Source organism: Eurytemora carolleeae, unplaced genomic scaffold, assembly GCF_000591075.1.
Source record: "Eurytemora carolleeae unplaced genomic scaffold, Eaff_2.0 scaffold528, whole genome shotgun sequence".
Classification (NCBI taxonomy): Eukaryota; Metazoa; Arthropoda; class Copepoda; order Calanoida; family Temoridae; genus Eurytemora; species Eurytemora carolleeae.
The window spans coordinates 56,526-72,911 of NW_019396472.1; the positions used below are offsets into that span (position 1 = coordinate 56,526).

The window sequence follows — 16,386 nt, forward strand, 5'->3', positions numbered from 1 at the left end:
ATCTATTTTTCTTGTTTACAGCTTTTCTCTCCTTCGTCCTAGTGTCAATTTATTTTTTGCATTGGACACAACAAATCGCTTTGTTTACATTCATTATTAAAAAATTAGATTTAACAAAACTGAACCTAATCTTCTCTTTTCAAATACTTCAAAAGAAAAACATTTTATAAAAAAAAATTTGATTATATCACATAAAATAATAAGAATATTAAGGATTAAATGTTTACTCTTATGTTTTAAATGTCCTTTACCAAAAGTTCTTGTTAAAGAGGAATTATTTTTTTTATTAGATTTTTCAAAATTGTAACAAAAAGAGGTAAAAATATTTTCTTTATTATAATTTACAATGTGTCATGTTTCTATAAGTCATAATTTACATTGTTAAGCGAATTTTCTTTTGTAAATAAACCCGAAAATAAAAATATTTGTGTTTTTATTTAATTTCAGAATGATTAATTAAAAATGTTCAAGTTAACTCGGTTGATTTGGTCAATTTATAGATTTGATTATTGCAGTGAACCATCAGTAGACTTTGTTGATTTTTCCTTTAATTTAGTTGATTAAGATAAATGGGTTGATTATAACTAGATAATGCATTGTTGATTCAGCTGATTAAGATTGTTGAGACAGTTCAGTTAAAACTAATAACTTAAAATCAAAAAAGATAGTCATTCATAAAATACGGTTAGTTCAACAAATTTGGTTGATATTGTTGATTAGAGCTGATTTTTTATTCAGATAGTTTGGTTGACTCAGTCATTCTGAGTTTGATTTGGTTAATTAAGTAAATTAAGTTGATTTGATTGATTGAGTTGATTTGGTTGTATCCTGATACACCAATATTTACCCTGAAAAGATTGTAAATAAATAAGAGAATTATATCAGGATCCTTAATTTATTCAATGTTGAAGAGGGGACCTACTGCTCAGAGTCTACGTGGTGACAGGTGCGGGGACCTACTCAAGCGACTCTACACAGTCGCCAAAGCATATAGACTCTACACTGTTCACTACGTAGAACTTGTAATATATGAAATTTCGTTAAATCCAAAATGCGCGCACATTAGTAATAGTACACGCAAGTTCCCCCCCACTCCCGGCCCCCCTCCTTCATCCATACGGGGGTTAAAAAGAGCATTATTTTTTGTCTGAACTCTGAAATGATATCATTTATTATTTTTATCTTTACGTTGTGGCATATTTTTTCGTACTTTGTCTGACAAATGTACAAAGAAAAAGTTTTTAAAATATTTACAATAGAAAGATCGCTCTTCTAACATTAAAAACAAATTGCAAAGATATTTCAATTTTTCGTTGTGTGCAATATTATGTCTTTGTGATGATATGTTGGATTTCTAAAGATCAAAAAGTAAAATTGTACAAATGTTAGATTTTCGGTAAAACATCAAATAAAGTCACATAAAAGTATTCTGAAAGTCCTTGAAAGAATTTAACTGGTTTTAGGAAAAGAGATGGCTTTCATAATTATTTCAAAATCTTGCTTGCCAAATGAGCCAGATACTTCTATTCAGTGAATTAATTAGATTTATTCTACATTTTACCTAACTCCCTTTTAAAAACTGCAACAGGCCATAATAATAAAATCAAAAATGCAGAAAAAGATAAAAAACATCTATCTATATATAAAAAAGTAGCCTGCAGTTAAAACTTCCAAATTTAGGTGGTTGACTTTTATGGGGAGAACTTCAAGACAAAGCTGGGTTGCTAAGCTAATTCAGAATAAAGTGAAAATGAAAGGGTCCTTCAGAAGTACTGTCGCAAACAGTTGCATTCTTTGCTTCCACGTCAACTGATTAATATTATAATTACTATTTTTCTTTACATTTTAAAGCTAATTAAGTAATTAAAAAGTTTTCGTAAAGCGCTAATGATTCACGTAACTTCACAGAAAGGAACTTAACACTTGTCACAAACTATAGTTTAATAATCCTTATATCTTAGCAACCTTATGAACTATGATTAGTGATGTGCAATAAGTTCTAAATCTATAAGTTACTCTATCTATAAAGTATCTTAAACAATATAAAAGTTCACAAACTAATTCTCTTTTCTCTGGATATCGCATTTTATAATTGACAAGGTTTGTCAAAAAACAGGTGCAATACAAGACTTTTAGCATGAGTATAGTTTAGTTATTCAGAGGTGGTTTTCAGAAATTTTCAGAAAACACTGCCAGAACATGCGTCAAGGCATCTCTTGATGATTACATAAGAAATGGTTGGAAGCGACAATATTGTGTATAATCCATTTTTTGATAATTTACTGGAAGATTTTTCCAGTTGAAACATGAGAATGTCAGGATGTTTCTGCACAAGATACTTAACGACATCATCTGTTACATATCAACGAGTAAACCTAAAAACAAAGAAATGTTCAAGCCATATATGAAATTTTTAGTAATAAATCACTGACATATTACAAAATTCTAGCAACTTTTTTTAGGAAAAATTGAAAAAAGACAGCAATCAAATTCCTCTTTTGGTCTTTAGTTGGAGGGACAATAAATTATTTTTACAAAATAATATGGACAGTTAATTGAATTCCATAATAAAATACTCTAATTTTACAAGTCTGGATCATTGAAAAAATGATAAAATAACCCTGTCCTGAAATTTCCTAAATGTGGTCTGTGTTTTGTGCTTTCATAATTAGCAGAGTTAAATGATGAATATCGTTTCAATTCATCAAATAAGCCAAAAATATTTTATTACCTGAACTGTTTGAACTTGATCAGTGAACAGCATGGTCTGGTGAGTATGAAAATGTTTGGTAAATCTCCAATAATAAACCGATTTATCTCCAGATTCGTCCACTTGTCTTCGCAGGGTAGAGGACACTCCTCGCAGCCTCTTTTTACTCGTAGTCTCGTACAGTCCTGAAACTAAAACAATATTTCAGTTAAGGTAAAAAAAAGGTGAGATATTAGCTTGTTAATCGCCTCAATCTTCATAAATTTCTATCCCTATCTTTGCAACCCTACTGTTTAACCTTTGATACTTCAGATCAAACTGTGGTTATACATTGTTCATATTAAGTTCATCTATGTATACACTTTGCTTGTCTTTAGTACAATAGATGGCAACGTAGAATTTGTACACTCTCAGTACAGTTGTATTCTGTCGTCACAAGTGTCAGTTCAGTTTTTGTGTCGGAAAAAATTATTAATAATATTGATAATTTTAGAATAAAGTGCTTTTCTTACAGTGAAATAAGTGCAATAATATGTGTTCTTTAGTTTCTGTTTTTACACTTTTTTATCTAATCTTGCAAAACATCTCAACTATTGTGAGAAAATTTCGCTTTCCTTGTTATATTTGACACTTGTGACGTCGTGTATAATTTGTTAATTTCTCTGTTGCCACCTATTGTACTTGATAATCTATTTGCCCTGTCTTAAGTTTTGGGCTCAGGGAAGGTTTATGGATAATCGAATTTTCAAAAATTTGCCTCCATCAAAATTATATTTTCGATTTTTTTTTAAATCCACGAAATTTGTTATAAAATCCGCGAAATTTTTTGTTTGTTTTTGTTTAACAATGTGGTGACCCGATTGGTCCCGATTGGTCCTGACCCGATTGGTCCAAATTTTGAGTGCAACATCATATGACCCCAGGTAAGGTTCATGGATGAACGAATTTTCGAAAATTTATCTGTAACAAAATTCGATTTTTGAAAATTTTGAAAATCCACGATTTTTTTCGTATAAAATCCGCGATTTTTTTGTTTTTGTTTTAACAATATATACAAAGAGAAAAGCTCTAAAAGCCTAATAGTTTATACATCAATTAATCTAGGTAGGAAGGGGTGTTAATGTTATGCAGGAATTTTTCTGACAAATTACTCAGAATATTTTTATTTCAAATTTTCCCTTCGTACTTTTAATAAAAACCAAAAACTTTTGAATAGAAAGATGACTTTTGGACTTGAGACTTGAGTCGTGAACATTGAACATGAGCCAGAGTAATAGTGCATGTATAAACCAAATCATAATTAATTCAATAAGCTACTAGTAAATTAAAAGTATTGCTTAATGTCGTCTTCCTATTCCAAAGTTTTCTGTTTCTCATTGTATTTTAAAAGGATGTGCTTATTTTATTTCATCATTTTATCGTATAAAAGCTTAAAATTTAAATATTTTTAATTTTTCAAATTTTCTTATTCTTTTATCAAAATTCAGTGTTCTGGAGGAAAATGTTAAATGCAAATTACTCATCATCATATAATTGTATTTCTACCCTCATACAAATGCTGCAAAACTTCCCTTTTTCTTTATTTTGCACATGATGTATAATATCTAATTTCACAATTCTAATAATTTCTGTAATCCAATTTATGCTTAAACACAAATCACAATCTGGGGTTATAAAGTGTTATAAGAATTTTTAACAACTACTTTACAGGGAAAATATGGGAATTTTACTTTACCAAGGGTTCCCAAGTGCAGTCAAGTGAACCCGTGGTAAAGTAAATTTTTTTATTTCCCGAAAAAGTATAGTTGTATACACAACTTTATCGTCTTTTGAGATAAAAATACGAGATTTTTTTTATGAAAAGTAGAGTAACTTAACAAACCTCTGGGGAATCCTGGATGTATGTTGGTCAAAAGGCGGTAAAAGTTCTAAATTGTGCCCCGGGGACGAAAAAAATGAAATTTACTTCATGAATATGTTTGATAACTTCTGGGGGGGCAAGAAGTGACGAAGTCCACCCTGTTTTGCAATTTAGCGATTCATGAATCCTGACCCTGAGCAAATTTAAGATCTCTTATCGTAAAATAAAAAAAAAGATAATTGAACGTTAGTTCATTGAGCTTTGCAATCGATATAGCACTTAATACACCATATACACAAACAAAGACTCCCTTCGCCTCCGAGACTAACTACTGCCGTAGATCAGAACAGGTTGACAATTGGTTCCAAGGTGCCTTAATCTTTGTTTTATTCATTATGCTGTTTTTTCCTGGGAAAGGGAAAGGGGGTTTATTAAGTATGTTTAAAATATTTTCACAATCAGTTCTGCCACTTATTATGATATTGCTTTAATACTGTAGTACAACTATAAAATTAATCCTACATGTTCACCGCAAATATGATTAATTAGAAACACTTCAATCGAAAATAAAACCAAGTTTAAAGAAAAATTGATACTCAATGACTGGACTCATGTTATGATAAATGAAGATCCTTCTACAGACTTTTCTGAATTTTCTAACACTTTAAATAATATTTATGAAGAAAGCTTTCCATTTTTCAAATATAAACCAAACAAAAATAAAAATTCTGTTAACCCTTGGTTCACGTCCGCCTTGCTAGTGTCAAGAAAACAAAAAGAAAAATTATTTAAGAAAAAAATCCTGAATCCAACTACAAACAATTTAGAAACTTTTAGAAAATATAATTCTGTTTATCGCACAACAATAAAAAAGGCCAAGACTAGTTATTTTTCTTCAAAATTTACAGAATACTCAAAAGACATCAAAAAGACCTGGTCTTTACTGAACTCTATTATATCTTCTAAGAAAAAAAGTCATTCAGTTCCTGATATTTTCACTGATGATGAAAAAAGTTTTGTGGGATCTGCTGAAATAGCAGAGGGTTTTAATGACTTTTTTGTGAACATTGGACCCAGATTGTCTAGTTATATTCCGGATTCTAATGTTAATTTTGAAACATATCTGAAGGAGCCATCCAAGGAAAATTTTGTGTTTGCAAATATTACACCAGAAATTATTCTTGAAACAGTGAGTAAACTTAAACCTAAAAACAGTTCAGGTAAGGACAATATTTCTACCAAGCTACTGAAGGAAATAATTGNTTGTTTTTATCTGCAATTCTCATTCGTTTATAGTGGGCCAACCAATTAAAACAACCTACTCTGGTTAGGCGGGTCCAAACTACATAGTAAATTGTGATTTTTTATTTGTATTATCTCGTGCTTTGTAGTTGAATAAAAAAATGAAAAAATGAAATTATGTCCATTATTTAGATTTTTATGAACATTGGAGTTTTTTTTAATGTGAAAAACAACTTTTTTTCGACTTGTAAAGCGTTTAATTTCGGTTATTAACTTTTTGTTTCTAAAGCAAGAAATGCGCAAACCACTTTTGTATAGAAACCATAAATGAAAATAATCAGTTAATAATTCATTCTTGAAGAAGAAAAGCTTATAAGGGTACCGGGTAGGGTACCGGGTAGGGTACCGGGTAGGTTACCGGGTAGGGTACCGGGTAGGGTACCGGGTAGGGTACCGGGTAGGGTACCGGGTAGGGTCAATAGAATTAAATTTAATCCTTTTTTTCAGGCGAGAAGGTGTTGAAGATCAGATTGATGAGGAAGATGAGGAGGATGAGGTGATGGAGGATGTTGTGATAGAAGGAATAGAACTCAACGGAGCAAATGTGATGTTAGGTAGTTCTTAACATTTGTATACCCCAGAAGCATCTTTGATAAAGGAATAAATACACAGTTTCTTAGTCGTGCTACCATAGCCATAGTCACAAGCTTTGGTAAACAAAATATTGAATTTGACCGATGGTGCGCAACTAAGAAACTCTCAAATACAGCGGCGTTCATCACATTTTACGATTTAATACAGTATAACAAGAAAAATCTGAAATAGGAAGACGACTTTCAGACTTAAGTTATGACTTTAAATAGTTTAAGACATTGCTTTACAGATCCGTTTAACTTGATATGATAAGTTACTGGTAAAACTATTTTCTCTGTAAAAAAAAATCAAATACGGTAAAGAATTGCTATAATGTTTTCTTCCTAATCCAAAGTTTTCTGGTACTCACTGTATTAGAAAACATTTCTTTACAATTACAAAGAATATTATTGTTTTGCATCCAATTAAATCGAGCTGTTTAAACATGTAAGGTTCGGGGTTTTTAACTTTCAAACTCAAGTTAGGACTTAAACTAGTTCAATGGACATTAGACATAGCAACTGTACAGTGTAAATAGACCCTTTTCACTTAAATTGAGCTTTGCTAAATTACTAGTAAAAATGTTTGCTTTGTAACAACATCAAAACGCTTAAGTATTGCCATAATGTCGTCTTTCTATTCCATTGTTTTCTGGTTATCACTCTATTTATTTTTTTTCAGATACAGAAATTGAAGATATAGAAGAGGATGGAGAGAATAATGGGGAAGAGGGAGAAGAAGGAGAAGAACAGGAGAAGGAGGAAGAAGAAGGAAAGGATGGGGAAGAGGAGGAGGATAAGGAAGAGAAAGGGGAAGAAGAAGAGACTGAAGAAGGAGAAGAGAAAGAAGAGGATGAAGAGAAAGAAGATGAGGAGAAAGAAGAGGAAGAAGAAGAGAAGGAAGAAGAAGAGGAGAAAGAAGAAGAGGAGGAGGAGGATTAAGATTAGTGTTAGAAAATTACAGATTCAGAAATATATCGATCAATTTTGTTACAAAAACTAAGTTATGCATTTTTAGCTTATATTATCTCTAAATTATGACATGCTTTAGCAAGCTTCATATTTATCTACTTTTGAAAAAATAAATTATTGGTTTTGAACAGAATTATGAGAAGTGAATACGAAAGAACAAAAATGATTTTTCTCTTTAAAGAGTTTAAAAATATTCTGATATATCTGATATCAGTCTGCAACTATTGAAATAGTGTAGTGCAAATCTGTTGTTAATTTAAGTCTTAAAATACAAAAGTTCAATTCTGTTATCAATTTTCTGGTATAAATCCGAATATAAGAGACAACATTTCTGTTATATATCTAGCTTAATCTATTTTAGTCATTCTCTTCTTAATTTTTCTCTATTAAAATTAAAAATTATTTTTCATATTTTAAAAATTGCTTGCAACTTTGTAAAACACTTTCTGGATCAAGTATTAATTATTTTCTAAAACACGCTAAAGAGCCCGGCGTTACCTGTGGGGATAATATTTTTTTAGCCTATGTCAACCCCAGCTAGACTACCCAAGGGTGTCCACAAACAATTTCAGCCCATTCAGTTTGGCCGGGTACAGGGAACATATATATATATATACGAATATCTTGTTTTACTTTTATTATATAATCTAAATACAATTTATAGGAAGAAACATATATTTAAAATGTAGAGAAATTCAATACAATTAAGTTAGATAATTATGATACAAAATAAAGGGGCGTATACAGGAATTGGTAGAGGGGCGGGGGGCAGGTTTTTTGAAGGGGGCAGAGTTGTGAAACATGTGAACTTTTAAAATTTTAAAAGCCCCCCCCCCGTATGCCCCCCCCTGTTTACGCCCTTGCAAAATATTAAGAAAAATAACTTTTGTATGTTTTTTTTTGATTAGAGTGAGCTCTTTAGAGAACATTTGATTTAATCAGGTACCAGGAACATTTTATACTTTGAGCAACATTTTTTCAAAGCAACATTTTTGAAGAAAAATTTTCAAAAATATTTCATAAAAAAACGTTTCAATTAGAGAAGCGATTTAGGTCTTTTATTACTAACATAACATAAATAAATTAATTTTTTGCATACATATAGAGAACCAGAAAATTTTGGAATAGAAAGACGACTTTTGGACTCATTATATTTTCCTTGTCACAACATCAAATACACTTTAAATATTGCATTAATGTCGTCTTCTCATTTCACAGTTTTCTCTTTCTCACTGTATCAAATTATTAAGTATTTTTAGACCGTTTTGCTAGACACCGGGTTTTGTGTTGATTACATGAAGTCTGTCGGGCAAATCCCTTACCACAGTGCTCACAGTAGGTGCGCTTATACTCGCGCACTTCGTTCTGGTGAACCCGCCTCACGTGTTCCGTCAGATTACTCTTCCGGAAGAACAACTTTTGACACGTGGAACATTCAAACTTTCTTTCTCTCTCCTCCCCCTCCTCACCATGCATTGTTCTCATATGATTGTTAAGAGAAGAAATTTTAGATGCGATTCTTCCACAGATCTGACAAGAGAGTTCTTCTTGGCTTGAAGTGATTAAAGGATCAGATTCTGGTGAGCCTGGTTTAGGTTTGGAAGCAGGATTAAAGTGTTGGTTAAAATTGGGTCTTGAACTCGGACCGGGATTGTTAATTGCTAGCTCGAGATTGTTTTCAACCCTCATCGCCAGATTTAGATCTGGTCTTGTCTCGTTCTGATTGATCAGACCCAACATATTGAGATGAACACCAGACGGTTTGGACACACCAGATCTGATAAACCTACCAGATATTATACCTGGGAGGATATGTAGCCCAGGAATAATCCTTTCTCCATGATCAGCATCACGGTTTGCCTGAACAGGTTGGTTGACCGGGGGATTGGCTTGTGTCGGCAGGTCACCCTGCGAAGAGAGGTCAGCTTGTACAGACAAGCTTAACCAAGGACTGGCTTGTACAGCTAGATTGACCGGTATCATAGTTGAGCAGCAGGTCACAGGGGAGAGCAGAGACGGGATCGAGTTGATCAAACCGTTTGATTTTATCAATATATTTGTTTGCCTCTGAGAATTGATTTCTTGATTGTCAATCTGAGCATCGTTGGTTGATACTTGGTTAAGTGCTACTTCAGCCAACAGTTCTAAACTATTGAGATCGGAATTACCTGAATCATTTTCGTGATTTGGATTCAAGTCTAACCCTAGAGTTCTCGGCATCTCAGAGTGTTTAGCTGTGATAGATTTGAGTTCTGGTCTGCTTGCACCAGACTGAGTATCAGAAATCTGGCCTGGGATCAGAATATAGTCTGTACCAGATATCTGGTTCAATGTAGATACGGAAACGCTGCCAGAAAATCCAAGGGTTGCTGAGTTTTGTGTTGCCAAATATCTCTGATCCCCCACAGATTGAGAATCTCGGGATTGGTTTCTGGACGCCATTAGACGAGCAAGTCTCATATTTTCTACAAGAAGCCTAAAAAACGGAAGATTGTCAATTTTTATAAGACAGATTTTTTTTCAAAACAGTTTACTTTTGTCATTAAAGTGAATTGATTGGGCTTAAAAATAAAGAATGTTTCAGAATATGTTGGAATATTTGTATTATTAATCTGCAGTAGGACCTATAAAAGTATGGAATAGGAAAAAAGTCAAATGAACACGAGGCATCGCATATCAATTGTTCAGATAGTGCAGACTAACCCATTTCATTTGATAAGTTAGGCTTTAAGCTCCTGATACAACTTTTGCTTTTTAAGAATTTTAAATATTCTTAAAGAGACTGTAAGGGCGTTTTCAAGTGACCCCCAATCCAAAGATGGCAATGCCCGACTTACGATACCCTTGAAGCCTTTATCTGATCAAAATTATCGATATTGTCGTTGCTTGAGGTTTAAAAATGTTTTTTTGTAATAATTTATATACGTTTTCCAGCAGTAGAAATGTCACTTTTGTAGAAAACCCACACTTGAAATTAATCAAAATTCATACTTGATGAGACCAAGATTTTAAAAAGTATCGCTGTGAATCGGGCATTGCCATCTTTGCATGGAGGGTCACTTGAAGTTATGCTTGCAGTCCCTTTCAGAAGTTGCATAAATGTGGTCTTTCTACTTGACCGTTTTATGGGTGCCACTGTATTTACATAAAATACCTGTACAGATGTGTTTGATTTTCCTCGTTTTCATCTTCTGCCTCCAGCTTAACTTCAGGTTCAAGATCATCATTGGTGTCAGGCATCTCTTTACCTTGTTCACCATCATCTCCTTCTTTATCCTGTTCTTCTCTCTCATCTCCTTCCATATCTTCTAGCTGTTCAGCAGCTCCGGGATACGACTGCTCGGAGGAAGACGATATGGATGGCGACCTGTCATACTCATTATTCGGCGGTGCCCTTATAACATAAATTCTATATATATACATACATATCTCCGTATCCCTCTTTGTTCTTTCAGTTTTTTATTTATCTGCCAAAATATTCCTTTCCGAGCATATTTTCAACAAAAATACTTTGGGATTTCGCAGATTACTGTGGATTTTCTAAACAAAAATTACGATTTTTTTTGGTTCAGTCGTTTTTAACATTTTTCAAACTCAAATGAAAAAACAGACCAGAAACCCCTGGAATAGAAAGATGAAATTTAGTTTTTAGACCTATCTTTACTGTATGAGTGAAAAAATAACTTACTAGCAAAACTATTTAATTTGTAACAACATCAAATGTATCATCTCAGACAAATTAGAATCAATGGAAATTTAAACCCCCGAAGGATTCAATGATAAACCCAAGGGCGCAGCCCAAAGGTTTATCATTTATCATTTTAGACCCATTATTTAGAAGAATAAATGTGTTTAATGTACCTTGGACAACCCTTCCCTCTCTTCAGATGGTTGTGAAGGTTTGATTTCTTACTAAAACTAGCGCTGCAATGGGGACACAAGATCTACAAAATTTAATTCAAAAAGATAAGTTTTATTTAAAAAGCTAATTTGTAATATATCAGAAAGTAGTTGATACGTTACCTTTTTCCCCAAGTGTATAACATCTATATGATTTGTTAGGTCCCATCTGAAAATACATATAGCAATGAAATCAAAAGTTTAAAAGTTTATTTTGTAATTTTTCACAAAAAAATTGAAGGGCGCACATTTGTGATCCTCAAAGATGGCATTCTTATAAAGTTTTTTATGTCCTGAAGGAATTTATTCTGAAAATTCAATTCGCAAGTCACTTTTGTAAAAAAAACCACATTTGGAAATAATCAGTTTTCAAAATTGTAATCCAATTGATATCCAATTCATAATTGATCAGACAAATATTTTATAGATATCGTTGTAAATTGCCATCTCTGCATGGAGGGTTGCTTAAAATTACGCTTTTTCAGTCCCTTTAAACATGGTTATAAATCAGTTCTTTTTGTATTGTTTTAACAGAAGGGCACAGTGATGTAAAGTGGGAAAGCTTTCACGCAATAATCTATCATTGTGCTAAATACTTTTTAGCAAAGTTAATACAAGCCCGTTGTAGATTTAAAATTTACATGTATAGGGCTACAAAATAATATAATTTAGTTAGTTTAAAATTAAAGGCCAATAGGTTGGGACGCTGTACAGTCTGCCAAGTCTAGTCTTTGAATAAATGTGATGGGCGCGAAGCATTGTCAATAATCATACCTGTGCTGATACTTTTTATCACAGTTAGGATATGTGCAGTGCTCTAGTTGATCCTGGAAAATCAATATATGATTATATTGTATGCTAGCTGAAGTGTCTGGCGTTGCCCGTGGAATTTTAAAAAAAGTTTGAAAATTTTTTGAATTTTGAAGAAGTAAATTCCCTCTGTTACCCCTGGGGTACCCATGGGTTCCAAACACAATTCAAACAATTTGGTTCAGCCGTTTGGCCAGCTATTATTATTATTATTATTATTAAAGGACAACCCATCATTCAATGAAATAGGGGTCGGCGCTCCTAGCCGCCGAAACGTATCCATGGGCTGACCGGACCGTATCACCATAGGGAAAACGTGTTTTGGTCTATATTCTAACAATCTTTAAACTTACGGATTTGTTTATCCTATACTGTTTCATTCAAAACGTTTATACTGACAAAGAAGTATTTCAGAAAAAAGGTTAAAAAATTATGTATAAGGGGTCAAATTTTGTTCGAAAGTCACATCTTTCTGTAATATTGACTGAACCGTTAAATCCACCTTCCCAATCAAAATTTGAGGCAAATCAGTCCAGGGGTTCCTGAGTTATGAGCGGAAAAACAGACAGACAGACACCCAAACAGAGATTACAACTTTATATATATATATATGTAGATGTATGATTAGATGTATTTCCGGTCTATATATCTTATAAATTTTAGGCGCGAAAAAAATTAATTTTTACATTGAAATTTTGATTATGTTAAAGTAGAATTTATGTACACATATTCATTTGAAGCCGCGAGCAGACAAGAAACTTTTGACAGCTTCAAAAAAGCTTTAGTGTTTTGCATTTATAGCGGCAAAAATCATTGAGTAATTTTCAAGGCAACTTATTTAAAAGTTCTTACACTGCATATTTCTTAACATTGGATATACTGCATTTTTTTTGATGGTGTAGTGCGTATTTAAATCGCTTAAATAAATAATGTATTATTAAAAAGTAGAATGATATAATCATTTTTCGAAAAGGTTTTGCAGATTTCTTATTCTTTAACACAGTTTAGCACTTAAATAAATTAATTTGCTGACCTAACTGTTTAATTAAAACTTCTGCGATTTAACAGTCAAATAAAAAATTGTCAAGAAAAACTAACTTTAGGTATGAGAAGTTGAACTTTTTTATAGTGTATCAAAATTTCATGATTTTAAATTGTAATCCACAAGAAAACTCATTATTAGAAGCTTACAAAACAATTATACAGAGTTACCTAAAAAGAATGAGACTTAAAGGGAGTGTTCGCGAAAAATGAAAAGGGGTATCGGCATACGGCGAAAAGTAAGCGCTTTTAATCGCTACTAATCTTACTTCTATCTGTTTCGTCTATCAGGAGAAAATTGTAAAAAACGACTTATGCTGAATAACGTAGCAGCATCTACACAAATTAAGAGAGTTGCAAATCCACGACTTGGATTGTAAAAAAAAATCAATTTTAATTTCAAACATTATTCAGATATTACAACCTATAATCATCGATTATTTTTCGCCACATTGTAATATCTAAATGATTTGTTTGATATTAAATTGATTATTTTACTATCCGAGTCGTGAATTGCAATTTTCTCAATTAGGGTGGATGTTACGTATTTTCGGTACGAGTCGTTTTTAACAATTTTCTACTCATAGACGCAACAGATAGAAGTAAGATTAGTAGCGATCAATAGCGTTTATTTTTCGCCGTATGCTTTACCCTTTTTTCATTTTTCGCGAACACTCCTTTTAATTGACAAGTAAGAAACAAGTTTACAGTTGCAGGGAAGCAAGAATTTAAGATAAAAGATATAAAATTTACTACTTCCGGTTTTAAAGTTTCATCCTTTTTGATTATTAACACGGGCGTATAAAGTGTATTTGAACTACAGATACGAAACATACCTTATGAGATCTTCTAATGTGTGTTATCAGATTTGGTCGAAATGGAAAATGTCTTCCGCATTGATCACAGGTGAATCTAGAAATTTAATCTTAAATTTAAGTTTTTTGGCTCAAAAAGGGAGCAATTTCTACAAGATTATAAATTTACTATTAATTATAGGGATGGGCAAAGTTGTGAATGAAGAATGTGAGTTATGTACAGTGAAACCCTTAATAACGAATACATCGAAAGAATTCATCAAATGTCGTATTCTTCACTTTTTGATAATGGAATGATTATATGGAACTCTTTAAAACTGTTCCTGCATATTCATGGCTATTTATTTATTTTCGCAAATACTGAAATTTACGTAATATAGTATAAAACTCATTGAAAAATTGTCAAGACGACATTTGATAAATTCTTCCGATGTATTTGCTATTACGGGTTTCACTGTATTATATTGTAAACTTATATTCTTGCATTACATCATGCAAATGTTTTCTCTAATATTTTAAAATTCGTTTGATATCTTGAACAGACAAAAAAAAAATTATTAATGTAATTACAGCAAATTTGTCAAGGATGCAATTTTGAAATAACTTGTACATTATAACCAAAGAATAGCATATATATTCTATTCTCTATGATTAAAACCCAGCTTCTTCGTAGTCTAATTTTTAAAAATGGATCTAGAGTTAGTCAGATTTTTCAATTTAGCATCAAATAATTTAAATTGTTTTATCTTTATTAAAGAAACTCAACAAAATTTTAACCATATTCACATTCATCAAAACCTTGCATAAAATATGCAGCATGTTAAAATTCAGTACATTGTACTGTACGCAATTCGAACTGCTTTCAATCATAACTCTGCTTATAACAGAGTTACAGAGAAGAACAAAAATGTTTTGAATTTCCAATATGTAACTGGGTTAAATATCGTACATCAAGCTTGTGCCATAAATCAAAACTAGAAGAGTTAAGAGGTCACAAAGACGTAGCAGTAATTCCACTAAAAAAAGAAAGAAAACAGTTTGTAAAATTGTATGAATAGTTTTCGGATGATCTTCAGAAAAACTTAAATTTTGCGCTAGGAATTGGAATCAAACTGTCATGAAATACAATTTTAAATCAGATTCTTGGGAGAGCCTTTAAAAATGAAATATTTTTTTAATACTTAAACAGCTGTCCATCATTAGATGCAACAATTTACATAATTGTTTAGCTGAAACAATTTTATATTGGATTTCATTAAGATTTTTTTTGACGGGGAAGCGGGGTCACCATTTATAAAATCTTATGAATCCAAAATTATGTTATTGATCAACCTGTAGAAAATTTTACCTAGTATCAACATCTTCATCATTAACAGAAGGAGGCTGATTGGTAAACTAAAATAATCAACAAAATAAATTTTCGATTCAGTTAATATGAAAAACACTTTAATAACTCTTTGAAAACAATAACATCACTCTCACAAAACTCGTCAACATTAATACTGCACTCTTACAACAATGACAACAGCCTGCTAACATAATCTAACTCTCAGAAAACATTGACAACACTATGACAATATTGACAACACTATGACAATATTGACAACACTATGACAATATTGACAACACTATGACAATATTGACAATACTCGGACAAAATTAGCAACAATCTGCCAACATTGACATCACTCTGACAACATTGACACTACTCTTGCAACAATGACATTACTAAGACAAAATTAACAACACTATGACAACCCTATGGTAAAATTGACAACACTATGAAAACATTGGCAACATTCTGACAAAATTGACAACTTTGACATCACTCTGACAACATTGACAACATTGACATCACTCTGACAACATTGACACAGTCTGACAACATTGAAAATTTTATTCTTGCAACAATGACATAAATTAACAACCAATGACATACCCAACAATTCTAATCAAACAATAAGATTACCATCTGTAAACAAATCTAAATACTAAAGGTAAGTAAGTTAAGCTGTTTTATCCTGTGATTGAGATAGTCAAGTTTTACATCAATGAAAGAATACAACAACATTATTATACAACAGGAAAAACAAAACAACATGTTCAATTCTCAAAAAAAAATTATTTTCTTAATTTCCTGAGGCAAGGGTAACACTCCAGCGTTCATGTTTACACTATTATATCAAATGTAAACAATCAGGACGCCATTTTTATAAATGTAGTCTACTTGACCGACCAATATTTACTGCTGCTAGCTAGCCCCGCTGACCCCCGGTCAACCCTGGCGGGGTTTAGTTGATATGGGTGAAGGGGGGNGTGGAGAAGAGAGGTAGATGATAGTCTTGAGTACCCTCCCCCCCACTACCCTCTCTCCCACTTAAGATTTATAAATTTGCGAACCAT

At 32.2% G+C, this 16,386-nt stretch overlaps 1 protein-coding gene across 1 annotated transcript; it reads right to left on the reverse strand.

Moving 5' to 3' along the window:
- Positions 1–8,627: 8,627 nt before the first annotated feature.
- Positions 8,628–16,231, reverse strand: LOC111703923 (uncharacterized). The gene is made up of 8 exons (XM_023476012.1): positions 16,121–16,231; positions 15,332–15,378; positions 14,005–14,080; positions 12,092–12,144; positions 11,441–11,486; positions 11,279–11,361; positions 10,572–10,811; positions 8,628–9,893 (listed from the first exon to the last, which is right to left on the reverse strand). Exons 1-8 carry the CDS (start codon positions 16,148–16,150, stop codon positions 8,663–8,665), a joined length of 1,806 nt encoding a protein of 601 aa, XP_023331780.1. The 5' UTR covers positions 16,151–16,231; the 3' UTR covers positions 8,628–8,662.
- Between the last annotated feature and the right edge of the window lie 155 nt (positions 16,232–16,386).